The sequence below is a fragment of the Brassica napus genome, chromosome C6 (assembly GCF_020379485.1).
Source record: "Brassica napus cultivar Da-Ae chromosome C6, Da-Ae, whole genome shotgun sequence".
NCBI classification, from domain to species: domain Eukaryota; kingdom Viridiplantae; phylum Streptophyta; class Magnoliopsida; order Brassicales; family Brassicaceae; genus Brassica; species Brassica napus.
In genome coordinates, this window is record NC_063449.1 from 20,725,794 (window position 1) to 20,740,417 (window position 14,624).

At 38.5% G+C, this 14,624-nt stretch overlaps 1 protein-coding gene across 1 annotated transcript; it reads right to left on the minus strand.

Moving 5' to 3' along the window:
• Positions 1 to 13,684: 13,684 nt before the first annotated feature.
• Positions 13,685 to 14,143, minus strand: LOC111206879. Its single transcript, XM_048759725.1, has one exon. The coding sequence runs from the start codon at positions 14,141 to 14,143 to the stop codon at positions 13,685 to 13,687; it is 459 nt and encodes a 152-aa protein (XP_048615682.1).
• Positions 14,144 to 14,624: the final 481 nt, after the last annotated feature.

Below are 14,624 nucleotides of genomic sequence, written 5' to 3' on the forward strand. Positions count from 1 at the left end.
CCTAATAATAATATTCATTGTGTGATATGATCCACAGCAACAGAGGTCATGAGACGACATCAATATAAGGATAGGACTGCAATGAAAAACGAATATGGCATTACCTAAGGCAATAGAGATCGATGACCACATGTGATATTCATGAGTGTATTTGGCCACAGTGCCATAGTTAGATAAGATTGTAAAATTCGTTACAACAATGATCATTGATCAAGTCATGATCTTGGACACTCATGAGACAAGTTATGAACATGTATAAAAGAAGTCTATGACTCAACATGGATCGATCAGATTAGTGCATAGTCGATGGTAGTACAGAGAAAACTCATACAGTCCGTTACCTATCAATCAGCATTTTAACATCGTCATAGGTGGCTAATAGCCAAAGAGAGTATCCGTGAGGATGTTTTTGGTCGAGGACCATAGTCCTACATGTCTGACCAAAGTATAGAGTGGTCGACAGCAAAGGTTCACTTATTGACCATTTACACACAATGTCATAAGACATGAGAAAAGACCGGAAAGATCGAAGTGGTCTAATTACGGTTCAGTAATAACTTGACCGATTTGTTTACTTCCCACCTGCACGTTTAGAAAGATCACGCATCAGATGCGTAGAGTAAATAACTTCCACTGAGGTTCACATCTGGGGGAGTAGTACGTGTTGTACTCTTTTTCCTTCATCACGGTTTTGTCCCACTGGGTTTTCCTGATAAGGTTTTAATGAGGCAACGTGAAGCGTATTACAATCCTGTATGGTTATGGCATCCAAGGGGGAGTGTTATAAATCAAGTGATGAATGTCCATAACCGGCCCGGTCCATAACCGGCCCAAACCCCAGTAGAAAGAGACATAGCCGAAACCCCAGAGACAGGAGAGAGAGGCGGCCGCATGCCTTAGAGGAGAGAGAGAGGCGGCCACAAGTTTTAGAGAAACGGAAACTCTATTTCCTTTTCCTTGTATATGTAATCTTTCCATTTATGTACTTAGTAGTTATCCTAAATATAGTTGGATTAGGATTTGTACTATTTCCTTTTATCTCTATCTTGTAACCCTTATATAAGGGATTTCTTATTCATTAATGAAATACAAAGAAACATTCAGTCTTTAAACTGTTTGTTTTACAAGAAAAGAAAATATGTTTTCCTTTTCTCTAAAGCTTGTGGCCACATCTCTCTCTCCTCTAAGGCATGCGGCCGCCTCTCTCTAGGGTTTCGGCTATGTCTCTTTCTTCTAGAGTTTGGGCCGGTTATGGACATTCATTGCTTGATTTATAACACCCCCCTTGGATGCCATAACCATATATGATTGTAATATGCTTCACGTTTCCTCATTAAAACCTTATCAAGAAAACCCAGTTGGACAAAACCGTGATGAAGGAAAAAGAGTACAACACGTACAACTCCCCCTGATGTGAATCTCAGTGGAAGTTCTTTAGTCTACGCATCTGATGCGTGATCTTCCTGAACGTGCAGGTGGGAAGTAAACAAATCGGTCAAGTTATTACTAAACCGTAATTGGACCACTTTGATCTTTCCTATCTTTTCTCATGTCTTCTGACATAGTGTGTACATGGTCAAGAAGTGAACCTTTGCTGTCGACCACTCTATACTTTGGTCAGACATGTAGGACTATGGTCCTCGACCAAAAACATCCTCACGGATACTCTCTTTGGCTATTAGCCGTCTATGACGATGTTAAAATGCTGATTGATAGGTAACAGACTGTATGAGTTTTCTCTATACTACCATCGACAATGCACTAATCTGATCGATCCATGTTGAGTCATAGACTTCTTTTATACATGTTCATAACTTGTCTCATGAGTGTCCAAGATCATGACTTGATCAATGATCATTGTTGTAATGAATTTTACAATCTTATCTAACTATGGCACTGTGGCCAAATACACTCATGAATCTCACATGTGATCATCGATCTCTATTGCCTTAGGCAATGCCATATTCGTTTTTCATTGCAGTCCTATCCTTATATTGATGTTGTCTCATGACCTCTGTTGTTGTGGATCATATCACAAAATGAATATATATTATTAGGTCATGGACCTCGACTACACGAGCTTATGGGCTATAACACATTTGTATCCGATTGAGAAGAATAGATTAAACATCTCCTCTCAGCCTCATGACAGAGTCTTGTGGAAGTAGATGCCTTATACAGCAGCAGCAAACTGTTCTGCTATGCCGGATCCTTACTTAAAGGATCTGATGTCGGATTGCAACCTGATGGCTGATCTTTCGTTTCTACTAGCCCATACTACAATCTAGTCGGTCCATGCTAGTGTTACAGATTTAATAGATAACATGTATCAGTCTACTAACCTCTTTTAGGTTTAGTATAATTTAAACACAAGGAAATTTCGAATTTCTTTTGTAAATGTCAACTGAATTGGATTGTCCTTATACAATTCCTTTATATAATATATATGCAGCTGCTTTGTTTCAGTCCATGAACAACTTAGGAACAATGTTGTTCTTTATCCAGTGATCCATATGTTGCTTACTACATCATTATATGTCAATCTAATTTCTTTCTTATGACAAGACCTTTGTCAATTTCAAAATTGTGTAGCAGCATCCACCACATAGGAGTTTATCTCCTTATAATCTGTTCCATGGTCTCTGTGAGTATCCTTGTGTAACAAGCTATAACCGAATGCTGATAGTAGGAAACATGAACACCTTTAGACCTCGTGATCATGTACCATATCTCACGGTTTCTTTTCCCTCACAAGACCCAACTATTTCACTGGTTTATATTAGATGGCGTTTCTGTATATATGTATGTGGCCAATACGCCTATCTTTCTTTAAAACCCCACGTTTATCTTTTCAATTTAATCTTTATTCTTTATGAGTACTCTTTTGTGGGTTCTGATCCTCGTTTATATCTTTATGTTCAAGTGCTACTCTCTTATGTACAAATATATCTTTATGTGTCGACACTTATATATGGTTCCATTGTGTTCCAGACATGATCTAATCGATTTGAGATTTCATTATCCAGGACCTTTGTTACCTAGTAGCTTGGCGTCCCAAACTACATGGTTTGGTACCTTAGATGTTTAGCTGCGCAGCCTTTTCTCAATGTCTGGTCTGGTTTCCTTATGACCTCGGATTTGTATTCTATGCACCTTTCTCTTTTTCTTTCCGAGGTTCCTTATCTTATGGAATACTTTGGTCTATCTTGTATAGACTCTGTAGCAACTTGACTGTGTCTCTTTCTAGGACATCAGATTTCGTTTGGTGCTAAACTGGTTATGACTTAGTCATTCTTTTCTTTTCTTTTCGGGTCAGTGTTTGGCATCTCGATTAGCTAGCTATGTATAATCTTTTCTTTCTTTGGACGTCTATAATTCTAATCCCAGGATCTTTGCCAAGACAATGATGGTTGATACCATTCTGTTTCTTATTATTCTTTACTCTTTACCAGCTTATAGCTTTCTTCTTTTAATGTTGGATAGTCGGATTCATTGATCATACAATCCGTGTACCTGGCCACTTTCTGATCACCCATATTTGGCTCAAGGTCTCTTAGAAGTCGTGGGAGAAAGTCATACTCTTATCCAACATATATTACCAATCCTCTTCTGAGGTTCCATCTTAAACGGCACATATGTCTGCGGTGGTTTATTCAAAGTCTCTTAAGATGGTGTATGTCTGGTTTATGACCCGTATTCAATCTGAGATGGGAATATCTATGCTCACTTATATGGCCTGATATATTTTTACTTTATATACATGTAAATCCATGATGTCCCTAAGCTTTAGGATGGATGTCCGATCCTTATAGGTAATGGACTGCACGGCCAAGCCGTTTATATCATGGTCATAGACCATGGTTCACGAATTTGTAGTATTGATCATGTATCACGGGTTTATCCTCTCTCCCCCTCATGAACATACTATAATTTTGTGATGCTTAGGAAAATAAATCCTAATGATTTTTCTTTTGTATACATGTTTCACAACGTGAGATCTTATGGGATAACTGTTTGTGCCTTCTCAATATCAATCTTTGCATCAAGTTTAGACTAGGATGGCTAATCTGGTCTTGCCATAAAGTGTACAATTTTCGTGGGATATATCAGTATGATCACCACAGCTCTTGCCTCTTATCATACTGATCTGTAGCATAGTTTTGATCAGTAGATTACATAGGTATAGTCTTGACTACTTTCTTAAAGGGTCTTAGGCGTTTTCTTTCTTTCTTAAATCTGAAGGAACTTGTTTCCTTTTGCCCATTGTTTCTATTTGGAAACCATATTAACTCAATGGGTCATATATTCTTGGGTGTATATAATGCCCTTTAGGCAATGCCTTAGCCATAGATTTCTTACTAGGCTACTATACCGTACCATAATGCCTTTTAGGCGGTTTTTTATCAATCATTCACATTATCAAGTAAGATCAGGCAAGATAAAATAGTAATGAACTCAAATCAATTCTATTATTATATATAAAATCGTAAATGACAATTAGGTTTAAAGAAAAACACAAATCAAAGACTTAAAATACAATTAGCATGTCGAGATCTTTCTTTAGTCAATAGACATGCCGGCCACACCATCAGTTACATTGGACACGGCTGCCTTGGATTCATCCTGATCCATATCAGTCTTATTTGTTTCAGGATATCTCATCTCACTATTTCTTTTTAGCAACTGATTACTTTGCTCAGTTAGGCATGAGAGCAGATCATTATAGGTGGTGAAACCTTTTTCTCTATAGATATGTTGTAACAATAGATCTCTTGGATCGGTTGTGAGGAAGGTCTTTTCCAGTAAATCCTCCTCTGTTACCACTTCACCACATAGTCTCAGTTTGTAAACGATTTTGGACAAAGCAAAATGATATTCATCCACAGACTCAAAGTACTGGAATCTGAGACTCATCCATTCATGCCTGACCTTTGGTAATAACACCATTGTGTATCTGGATTTTAATTTTGTCCAAAGGTCACGAGGATTCTCAATATTTAGGTACTGATTTCTTAGATCCTCAATGAGATGATGGTGCATAATCACCCTGAATGATACTCCTTCTGAGTCCTCTTGATTTCAGGACAACTGAAGTGTTCATTGTCTATTCTAGATAATTTTCTCCAGAGGGATTTAGAATGGCATAATCCAAAGGCTCAAATCTCGGCATCTGAAACAATATTATTAATCAATTCATGATTTAGGATGCAACCAATTCAAAATAATCAGTGCATATGGTTTCATAAGTCTCCAAAACACTTTACTACTCGATCATGGTGCGAAACAAGTCGAGAATGCTAGGTCTATATGTGATGCTTAGGCCACACGGCCATGTAATGTGATACAACGATCCAAGAGATCGGTTCATGTAAGGTCACACGACCATTCAGATATGGTGTCTCTCTAGGCCACACGGCCAAGCTATGATGCATTAAGCCACACGGCTTTCAATCACCTAATGCAAACAATGTGATCTATCAAGGGCACAAGGCCGCGAGTATGAACAATGCATCATAATGGTTAGGCCACACGACCGTTCGGTATGGTTCATTGCAAAATCACACGGCCACAACAGAATATAATGCAAACAAGGATAATCAATTTCGATGCATTCAATCTTATCATTCAGTTGCATATCAATTAGGATTTACACATTTAAAGGTTGGTAATATGCGGCTAGATTTTAGGGTTTCAGAATCAGAGTAATCTAGCAACCTAACTATCATGCAATATGTAATCAATCCTAAACCTCAAATCAATCATTCAAATTTTAAGCAATATGAGATTTCAGGTTTCAAGGCCTTTAGGAATTTAAAACGAGATTTAGGGTTTTAAACATTTAAGTGGCCGATTTTATCAACATGAGGTTAAGGGTTTCAAGGCCTTAAGATTTTAGTTTCGAGATTCAATCAATCTATTAATCTTAAAACTCAGATCATCAGTCATTCAATCAAGCAAGAACAATTTAAAATCGATTTCAAGCTTTAGGGTTTTAGGGTTTTCGATTCCAAGATTTAGGGTTTTCATAATTCAGATCAGAACAATCAATCAACATGTTCTAATGGAATCGATTTCAATCTAGTGATTATAAGATGATCAGTTTTAGGTTATACCAATTTTTAGGGTTTATCAAGAACATTGGATTTCCATAATAATGGATTAGGGTTTTAGGGTTTGATCATTATGTTCTTACATTAATCGGTATACCTTTGTTTGTAGGGTTGAAAACCGGACCACCAAAGAGAACGGATGAACCTCGAGCTGCACACAGACGGACGCGAGCTGGCTGTCGTCGGATGTGAGCGGAACGGGACGGGATGCGTCTGCTTCCTATCGGGTTCACGAGCTGCTTCCTATCAGGGTTTGCAAGCGGCTGATCGGGATTGCGAGCTAGTTGTGATGCGAACAGAAGCTGAGTTCGTCTAGGATCAGGAACACCTTAGGGATGGAGCTGATCGGTTGCTGACAAGCTGGAACGCGAGCTATGACGAATTAGGGTTCGTCGGGATTTGGTTAAAGTCGCCGGCTAGGTTAGGTTTAAGGGATTGGCGATTTTAGCTTAGATTGCAGAGAACATTCGTGCTGATAACGTGTTATAAAAGAGATGCTGTGTAAGCCTATTATTACTCATGACCAGAGGTCTATATTTATACAAGTATTAGACCGTCTTATTTAGACCGTCATAAGAGAAAAGGAAATCATATTCCTATTAGGAATAGGAAATAGTACTTATCCTAAATACATATAGAAAAGGATAAACATCAAGTATAGATAAATGTAAACTCTCATTCGCCTAAGTCATTAGCGAATGAGCCGTACGGTTTGGGCCTGATATGGGTCGATCACCACTTGGTTTAAAACACTCCCCCTTGATCGATGCGAATGAGCCGTACGGTTTGGGCCTGATATGGGTCGATCACCACTTGGTTTAAAACACTCCCCCTTGATCGACACATCCGGTTCAGGGCTTGTAACATGCTTAATATTGCCTCATTAAAACCTTTCCAAGAAAACCCAGTGGGACAAAACCATGGATAAGGAAAAAGAGTACAACACATGAACTCCCCCTGACTTGTACCCCCGTGTATGTTCTTCAAGTTGGCGCATGGACAATTTGATAGTTTAGCTTCATGGGTGTCAAGTCTTGAACTGGTCCTTTAACTGGTCCGTCCCAAGCTGATGGATAAATTTCATGGACGTGTGGTTGGTGTAGACATGGTGAAGAAGTCGGCTGACATATCATATGACTGAACTTGTAGTCCTTTGAGCTTCTTGAACGTTGATGTAGGAATAGCTCTTGCCGAATTGTAACTTGAGTTATCTTGTAACTCTCATATCTTCTGGAACTTCATTAAGATATGGTCAAGACGTGCATCCTTTCAGCTGACCACTCTATGTCCTGGTCGGACGGATGGCACTCGACCAGTACTCGGATGAACCTCTAATCTGCGATCAAACTTTACTTGCAAGTCCTCTCATGTCCCACGGATCCTCTAGTCACATGGCTTTGCCATACCGTGGACACTTTAATATATATTGAGTCATCGACCAAAACACATACGAATCACTTGGCTTCTCACGGACATGCCTTCGTCCATTCGGACATGCATCACCTGTATGTGCTAATGGCTTATCCATTATAGCCGATCTTTCTTCATTGGTCGATCCATGTTGAGTTATAGACCTTGTCTATACTCGTCCATACCCCATGAGTGTCTAAGGTCATATCATTAATAATTATTGCTGCAATGAGTTTTATAATCTCATCAAACTATGGATTTGCAGTCAAATACACTCAAGGACCTTTATACATGGCTATCGATCTTTCTTGCCTTCAGCAATGCCATATCCATTTGACCTCGACAAGACATACTTCTGGTCACTCTCTTGGACCATTATGGTTTCCTTTTATCCACTGATATAAACATAATGGCTTGTGCTTACATTGTAGTCCCATATTATAATCTTATTACTTGAAAAACATCGCAGTCCACACTTTCTTTGATGGCATCTCATGACCTACTTGCAGTGCTGATTTATTATAAGCACAAGGGATTTCTTTTATAAGAATATATGGACTGATTTGGATTGTTCTTTATCGAACTCCTTCACTAAGTTTTACTTAGTCTTATCATATTCAATGCAGCTGCTTTTGCTTCAGTCCATGAACAGCTTAGGAACAATGTTGTTCTTTGAGAATTTCTTTTCTCATCTTTCTGGTACCTTTATTTTCTTTATCCAGTGATCAATATATTGCTTACTACATCATTATTTCTTTTGTTTCCAGACTTGATCAATTTCGAGTTTGTGTAGTAGCATCCACCACATAGGAGCATATTTTCTTATAATCTGTTCCTTTGGTCTCTATGAGTATCCTTGTGTAACAAGCCATTCTTTGAATGCTGTAAGTAGTAATGTGAACGACCTCTTGACTACTTGGTCACGTTCCACATCTCACGATTTTCTTTCCCTCAGAAGACCCATTTATCCACTGGTCTATATCATCAGATGGCGTTTCTATATATTTGGCCAATACGCCCATCACTTCTTTAAACTCTTTAAACCTCACGTTTTCTTTTAATCTGATCTTTATTCTTTATGAGTACTCTTACGTGGGTTCATGATCCTCGCTTTATATCTTTAAACTCAAGTGCTACTTTCTTTTATGAGCTCTCTTATATGTAAATACATCATTGGTGTTAACACTCTTATGTAGTTCCATAGTGTTCCAGACATGATCTAATAGATTTGAGATCTTATTATCCAGGACCTTTACTACGTTGCAGTTTGGCGTCCCAAACTACATGGTTTGATACCTTGGATGTTTAGCTGGCCAGCCTTATCTCTCTATTTGGACTGGTTTCCTTTGAACTCGGATTTGTATCATTCTATGCACCTTTCATTTCTTTCCGAGGTTTCTTATCTTTTGGAACTTATTGGTCTATCTTGTATAGACAATGTAGCAACTTGATCGTGTCTCTAAGGACATCAAATTCGTGGTGCTAAGCTGGTATGACTTAGTCATTCTTTTCTTTTCGGGTCAATGTGTCTGGCATCTAGTTCTGCTAGCTTTTGTATCATTTGATCACATTCTTTGGACGTCTTAAATCATACTTTCTAGTCCGAGGATCTTGCCAAGACAATGATGGTAAATACTATTTTATTTCTCTTATTCTCTTTTATCAGCTTATTTCTTTCTCCTCCTGATGTTGGATAGTCGGATTCATCAGTCATGTGATCCGTGTACCTGGCCATAATTTGATCACCCATATTTGGCACAAGATCTCTTAAAAAACGTGGGAGAAAGACATGTTCCTATCCAACATATATTCACAATCTTTTTCTCATCCTCTTCTGAGGTTCCATCCTAGACGGCACATATGTATGTGGTGGTTTATTCAAAATCTCGTAGGATGGTATATGTCTGGTTTATGACCCGTATTCATTCTGAGTTGGGATTATCTATGCTCACTTATATAGCCTGATGCATATTAACCTTACACATGTAAATCCTTGTGTCCCCAAGCATTAGGTAGTAGCCTTTGTAGTATAAAGAATTCGGCCAAGTCTTACTATGGTCATAGACCATGTCACACGGATTTGTAGTATGTTCATGGATCACAGTTTGTCCTCACTCCCCCTCATGGACATACTATAATCACGTGGTACTTGGGATAATAGAACCTAATGAGTTTTCCTTGTGTACATGTTACACAACGTGAAATTTTATGGGATAACTCTTTGTGCCTTTTGCAATATGTGCATCAATTTTTAAAGACCTGAATGGATAATCCAGTCATGCCATAAAGTGTATAAAATTTCGTGGGTATACAGGTGACCATGGCTTTTGCCTTTATCATACTGATCCTTGGAATAGTCTAGATCAGTAGAGTATGTAGGTATAGTCTTGACCACTTTCTTATAAGGCCTTAGGCGAATTTAAAGGTTCACCCCCTAAGTTCTGCCCTTAATTTAATGGTACCTAACGGTTATAGGTTACATGATAAATTTCCCAAGAAATTGGTAACGTTAATCAAGCAATGCTAATGCAAATACAACAGTGATTCAAAAGTTTTGAGAAACTAACTTATTTATTCTGAAGACGTTAATTAAGGATATCTCTTTATTACTGAAATGTTCGGATGCTATTTCATAAACAATTGCTAAAATTTTCTTTCCTATAAGAGTTTGGTTTTCCTCTTTTTGGAGATCCTTATCGTTACTTGCTATTTTTTATGAAATGCAAATTTTTCTGTGACATTGTTCGCAATGTTGTAATTGGAAGGTTAAAGACTGAATATTTTTGTGTTATTATTTTATAATATGGGGTTCCTTATATAAGGATTACAAGAAGAGATAAATAGAAATAGTACAAATCCTAATTTTACTAGATTTAGGATAACTACTAAATACATAAATGGAAAGATTACATCTATTAGGAAAAAAGAAAAGGGTTTTCTTTTCTCTAAGCTTATGGTCGCCTCTCTCTCTCCTCTAGGACATGCAGCTGCTCTCTCTCCTCTCTCTAGGGTTTCGGTTATCTCTCTTGGTATGGGCCGGTTTATGGACCGGGCCGGTTATGGACATTCATTACTTGATTTATAACACTCTCCCTTGGATGCCATAACCATACATGATTCGTAATACGCTTCACGTTGCCTCATTAAGACCTTATCAGGAAAACCCAGTGGGACAAAACCATGATGAATGAAAAAGAGTACAACACGCACTACTCCCCCTGATGTGAAACTCAGTGGAAGTTCTTTAGTCTACGCATCTGATGCGTGAACTGTCCTGAACATGCAGGTGGGGAATTCAGCCAGTTTCATTACTAAGCCGTAACAAGATCACTTCGACCTCTTAGGTCGTTTCTCTTGTCCTTTGACATCGAGTGTCCCGGTAAAGCATGTGTGCTAAACAATGTGAACCACATTGTCCTCGGAGATCACTGTTGGGTCTTTGGAAATCGTGTTTGCATGTGTCCATGGTCTAGACGTGATCGTCTACTGTCAACTGCTCTTTACTTTGGTCGGACAAACTAAGTACTTATGGACAATATACTAAACATGGATATCATGAACCTATGTCTCGGTGTATCTTCTATAAACAGATGTATATCAATGGCTTTATAATTTTCTCATACTATGGCTTATTGGCCAGAATATACTCATGGACCCATACATATGGTCATCGATCTTTCTTGCCTTAGGCAATACCATATATATATCTATCTCGGACATTGCAGTCCTTTATCCATCTCTTGATGGCGTCCTATCTTTCCATTGGACCATACCACGCACTGGTATATATCTATTAGGTCATGGATCTCGATTGTACATTCTTATTGACTGCAACCTATTGGTATCCGATCGAGAGGGATAGATTTAAACGTCTTCTCTCGGCCTCACGGCAATGTCACATGAGAATAACAGCAGTAGCAAACTATTCTACTATGCCGGATCCTTACTAAAGGATCTGATGTCGGATTGGTCAATCCGGAGATCATGCTATTGAGATAGTAAGCTGAGGCAATCACCTTTCTTTAGGCTGATCTTTCTTTTCTACTAGCCCGTACTATGATCTAGTCAGTTCATGCTAGGGTTACAGATTAATAGATAATATGTATAAACCTCTCTTTAGGTTGGTTTAGTATAAACACAAGGGATTTCGAATTTCTTTATAAATTCTCATATGGACTGAATTTGATCGTTCTTATAGAACTCCCTTTCATAATATATGCAGCTGCTTTATGTTTCAGTCCATAAATAGCTTAGGAACAATGTTGTTCTTTCATCCAGTGATCCATATGCTGCTTACTACATCTTTATATGTGAATCTAATTCTTTCATATGACCAGACCATTGTCAATTTCGAAATTTATAGCAGCACCCACCATATAGGAGTTTATCTCCTTATAATCTGTTCCATGGTCTCTGTGAGTATCCTTGTGTAACAAGCTATGATCGAATGCTGTTAGTTGGAAACATGAACACCTTTAAACCTCGTGATCATGTATCATTTCTCACTGTTTCTTTTCCCTCACAAGACCCATCTATTTCACTGGTTTATATCAGATGGCGTTTCTATGGCCAATACGCCTATCTCTTCTATAGATACTTTAAACCCCACGTTTATATTTTCTTTAATCTTTATGAGTACTCTTTCGTGGGCTCATGATCCTCGCTTATATCTTTAAACTCAAGTGCTATTCTCTTTATGTATTTCTATACAAATATCTTTAATGTGTGTGTCGACACTTATATATGTATGTGGTTCCATTATGTTCCAGACATGATCTAATAGATTTGAGATCTTATTATCCAGGACCTTTGTTACCTAGTAGCTTGGCGTCCCAAGCTACATGGTTTGGTACCTTAGATGTGTAGCTGCGCAGCCTTTTCTCAATGTCTAGTCTGGTTTCCTTATAACCTCGGATTGTCATTCTATACCATTCTTTCTTTTCCGAGGTTCCTTATCTTATGGAACACTTGGTCTATCTTGTACAGACTCTATAGTAACTTAACTGTGTCTCTTTCAAGGACATCAGATTTCGTTTGGTGCTAAGCTGGTTACGACTTAGTCATTTTGTTCTTTTCGGGTCAGTGTCTGGCATCTCGATTAGCTAGCCTTTTATAACCTTTTCTTTGGACGTCTACAGTTCTAATCCGAGGATCTTGCCAAGACCATGATGGTTGATACCATTCATTCTTATCATTCTTTCTTTGCTCTTTATACCAGCTTATAACTTTCTCTTCATAATGTTGGATAGCCGGATCCATTTGGTCATGCAATCCGTACCTGGCCACTAATTGATCACCCATGTTTTTGGCTCACGGTCTCTTTGAATTCGTGGAGAAAGTCATACTCTTATCCAACATATATTCTCAATCCTTTTCTGAGATTCCATCTTAGACGGCACACATATGTATGTGGTGGTTTATTCAAAATCTCTTAAGATGGTGTATGTCTGGTTTATGACCCGTATTCAATCTGAGATGGGAATATCTATGCTCACTTATATGTCCTAATATAGTTGAACTTTTTATACATGTAAATCCATAATGTCCCTAAGCTCTAGGATGGATGTCCGAACCTTTATAGGTAATGGACTGTGCGGCCAAGCCTGCACAACACGGCCAAGCCTTAATGAGTTTTCCTTTGTGTACATGTTTCACAATGTGAGTTCTAATGGGAATAACTCTTTGTGCCTTTCAAATTTCAACCTTTTCATCAGTTGTGGACCAAGATGGCTAATCCGGTCTTTGCCATATAGTGTATAAAATTTCGTGGGATATGTATGAGTATAGTCACCACGGCTCTTGCTTCTTATTCATACTGATCTGTAGCATAGTTTTGATCAATAGAGTACACATGTATAGTATTGACCACTTTCTTATAAGGTCTTAGGTATTTTTCTTTCAAAATCTGAAAGAACTTGTTTCCTTTTGTTTGCCCATTGTTTCTATTTAGAAACCATATTATCATAACACAATGGGTCACATATTATTGGGTGTATATAATACCTTTTAAGGCAATGCCTTGGCAATAGTTTCTTACTAGGCTACTATACCCGTAGCAATTCTTTGTATCAATAAAATCATTCACATTATCAAACAAACTCAAGCAAGATATAATAGCAATGAAATCAAAGCAACTCATAAAACAATAAGACAAGATGTCGATTTTAGTCTTTGAGACAATTAGAAGTCTCAAAATCCAAGAGGTCGTCCCTTTCAAGGTCGGAATCATCATCAGCATCATACCCGGTATCATGAACCATATGGGCTTCCGGGTTCTTGTTCTTAAGGCTCTCTTGATAGAGCTCACATAGATGTTTAGGGGTTCTACAATTCTTTGCCCAATGGTTTTCCATCCCGCATCTGTGACAATCTGATATGGTCGAGTAAGATGGTTTGGATATGCCACCTCGACCACGGTCATAATTGCCTCGGCCACGGCTGGAACCACGACCACGGTTATTGTGGTTTCCTTGCCGGCCATAGCTGTCACGGCCACGTCCCTTGAATCTACTACGGCCTTTGCCATGTGACTTCTTATTATCATAGATGTGGTTGCATTCTTTGGGATCTTTCTTTTCAGCCTCATTGGCTTCTAGTAATGCTGATGTTCCGATGGGTATCATCTCACTGTTTTTCATCAGGAGTTCATTATTAGCCTCGGCCAGGAGCAGGCACGAGATCAGATCAGTGTATGAGGCGAAGCCTCTCTCTCTATACTGCTGTTGCAGCAACACGTTCGTCAAATGGAACATGGAGAATGTTTTATCAAGCAGCTCTTTCTCGGTTACTTCCTCACCACATAATCTCATCATTGAGACTATCTTAAACAATACTGAATTGTATTCATCCACAGACTTATAGTCCATGAATCTGAGATTCTTTCACTCATGTCTAGCCTTTGGTAATAGCACCGTTTTCTGGTGATCATATCTACGCTGTAAAGCGGTTCAAAGGTCTAGTGGATTCTCCATGGTGAGGTACTGATCTTTTAAACCCTCAATGAGATGGTGGCGTATAATACTTATAGCCCTGTACAGATTCTTATCAGTCTCATTGTTACCCTTGATGATAGTATCACCTAGTTCCTTTGACCTCAAGTTAATC

Bases quoted from the DNA above. Each gene is read 5' to 3' on its own strand.
- LOC111206879 (XM_048759725.1), bottom strand. From the start codon at position 14,143: ATGATACCCATCGGAACATCAGCATTACTAGAAGCCAATGAGGCTGAA.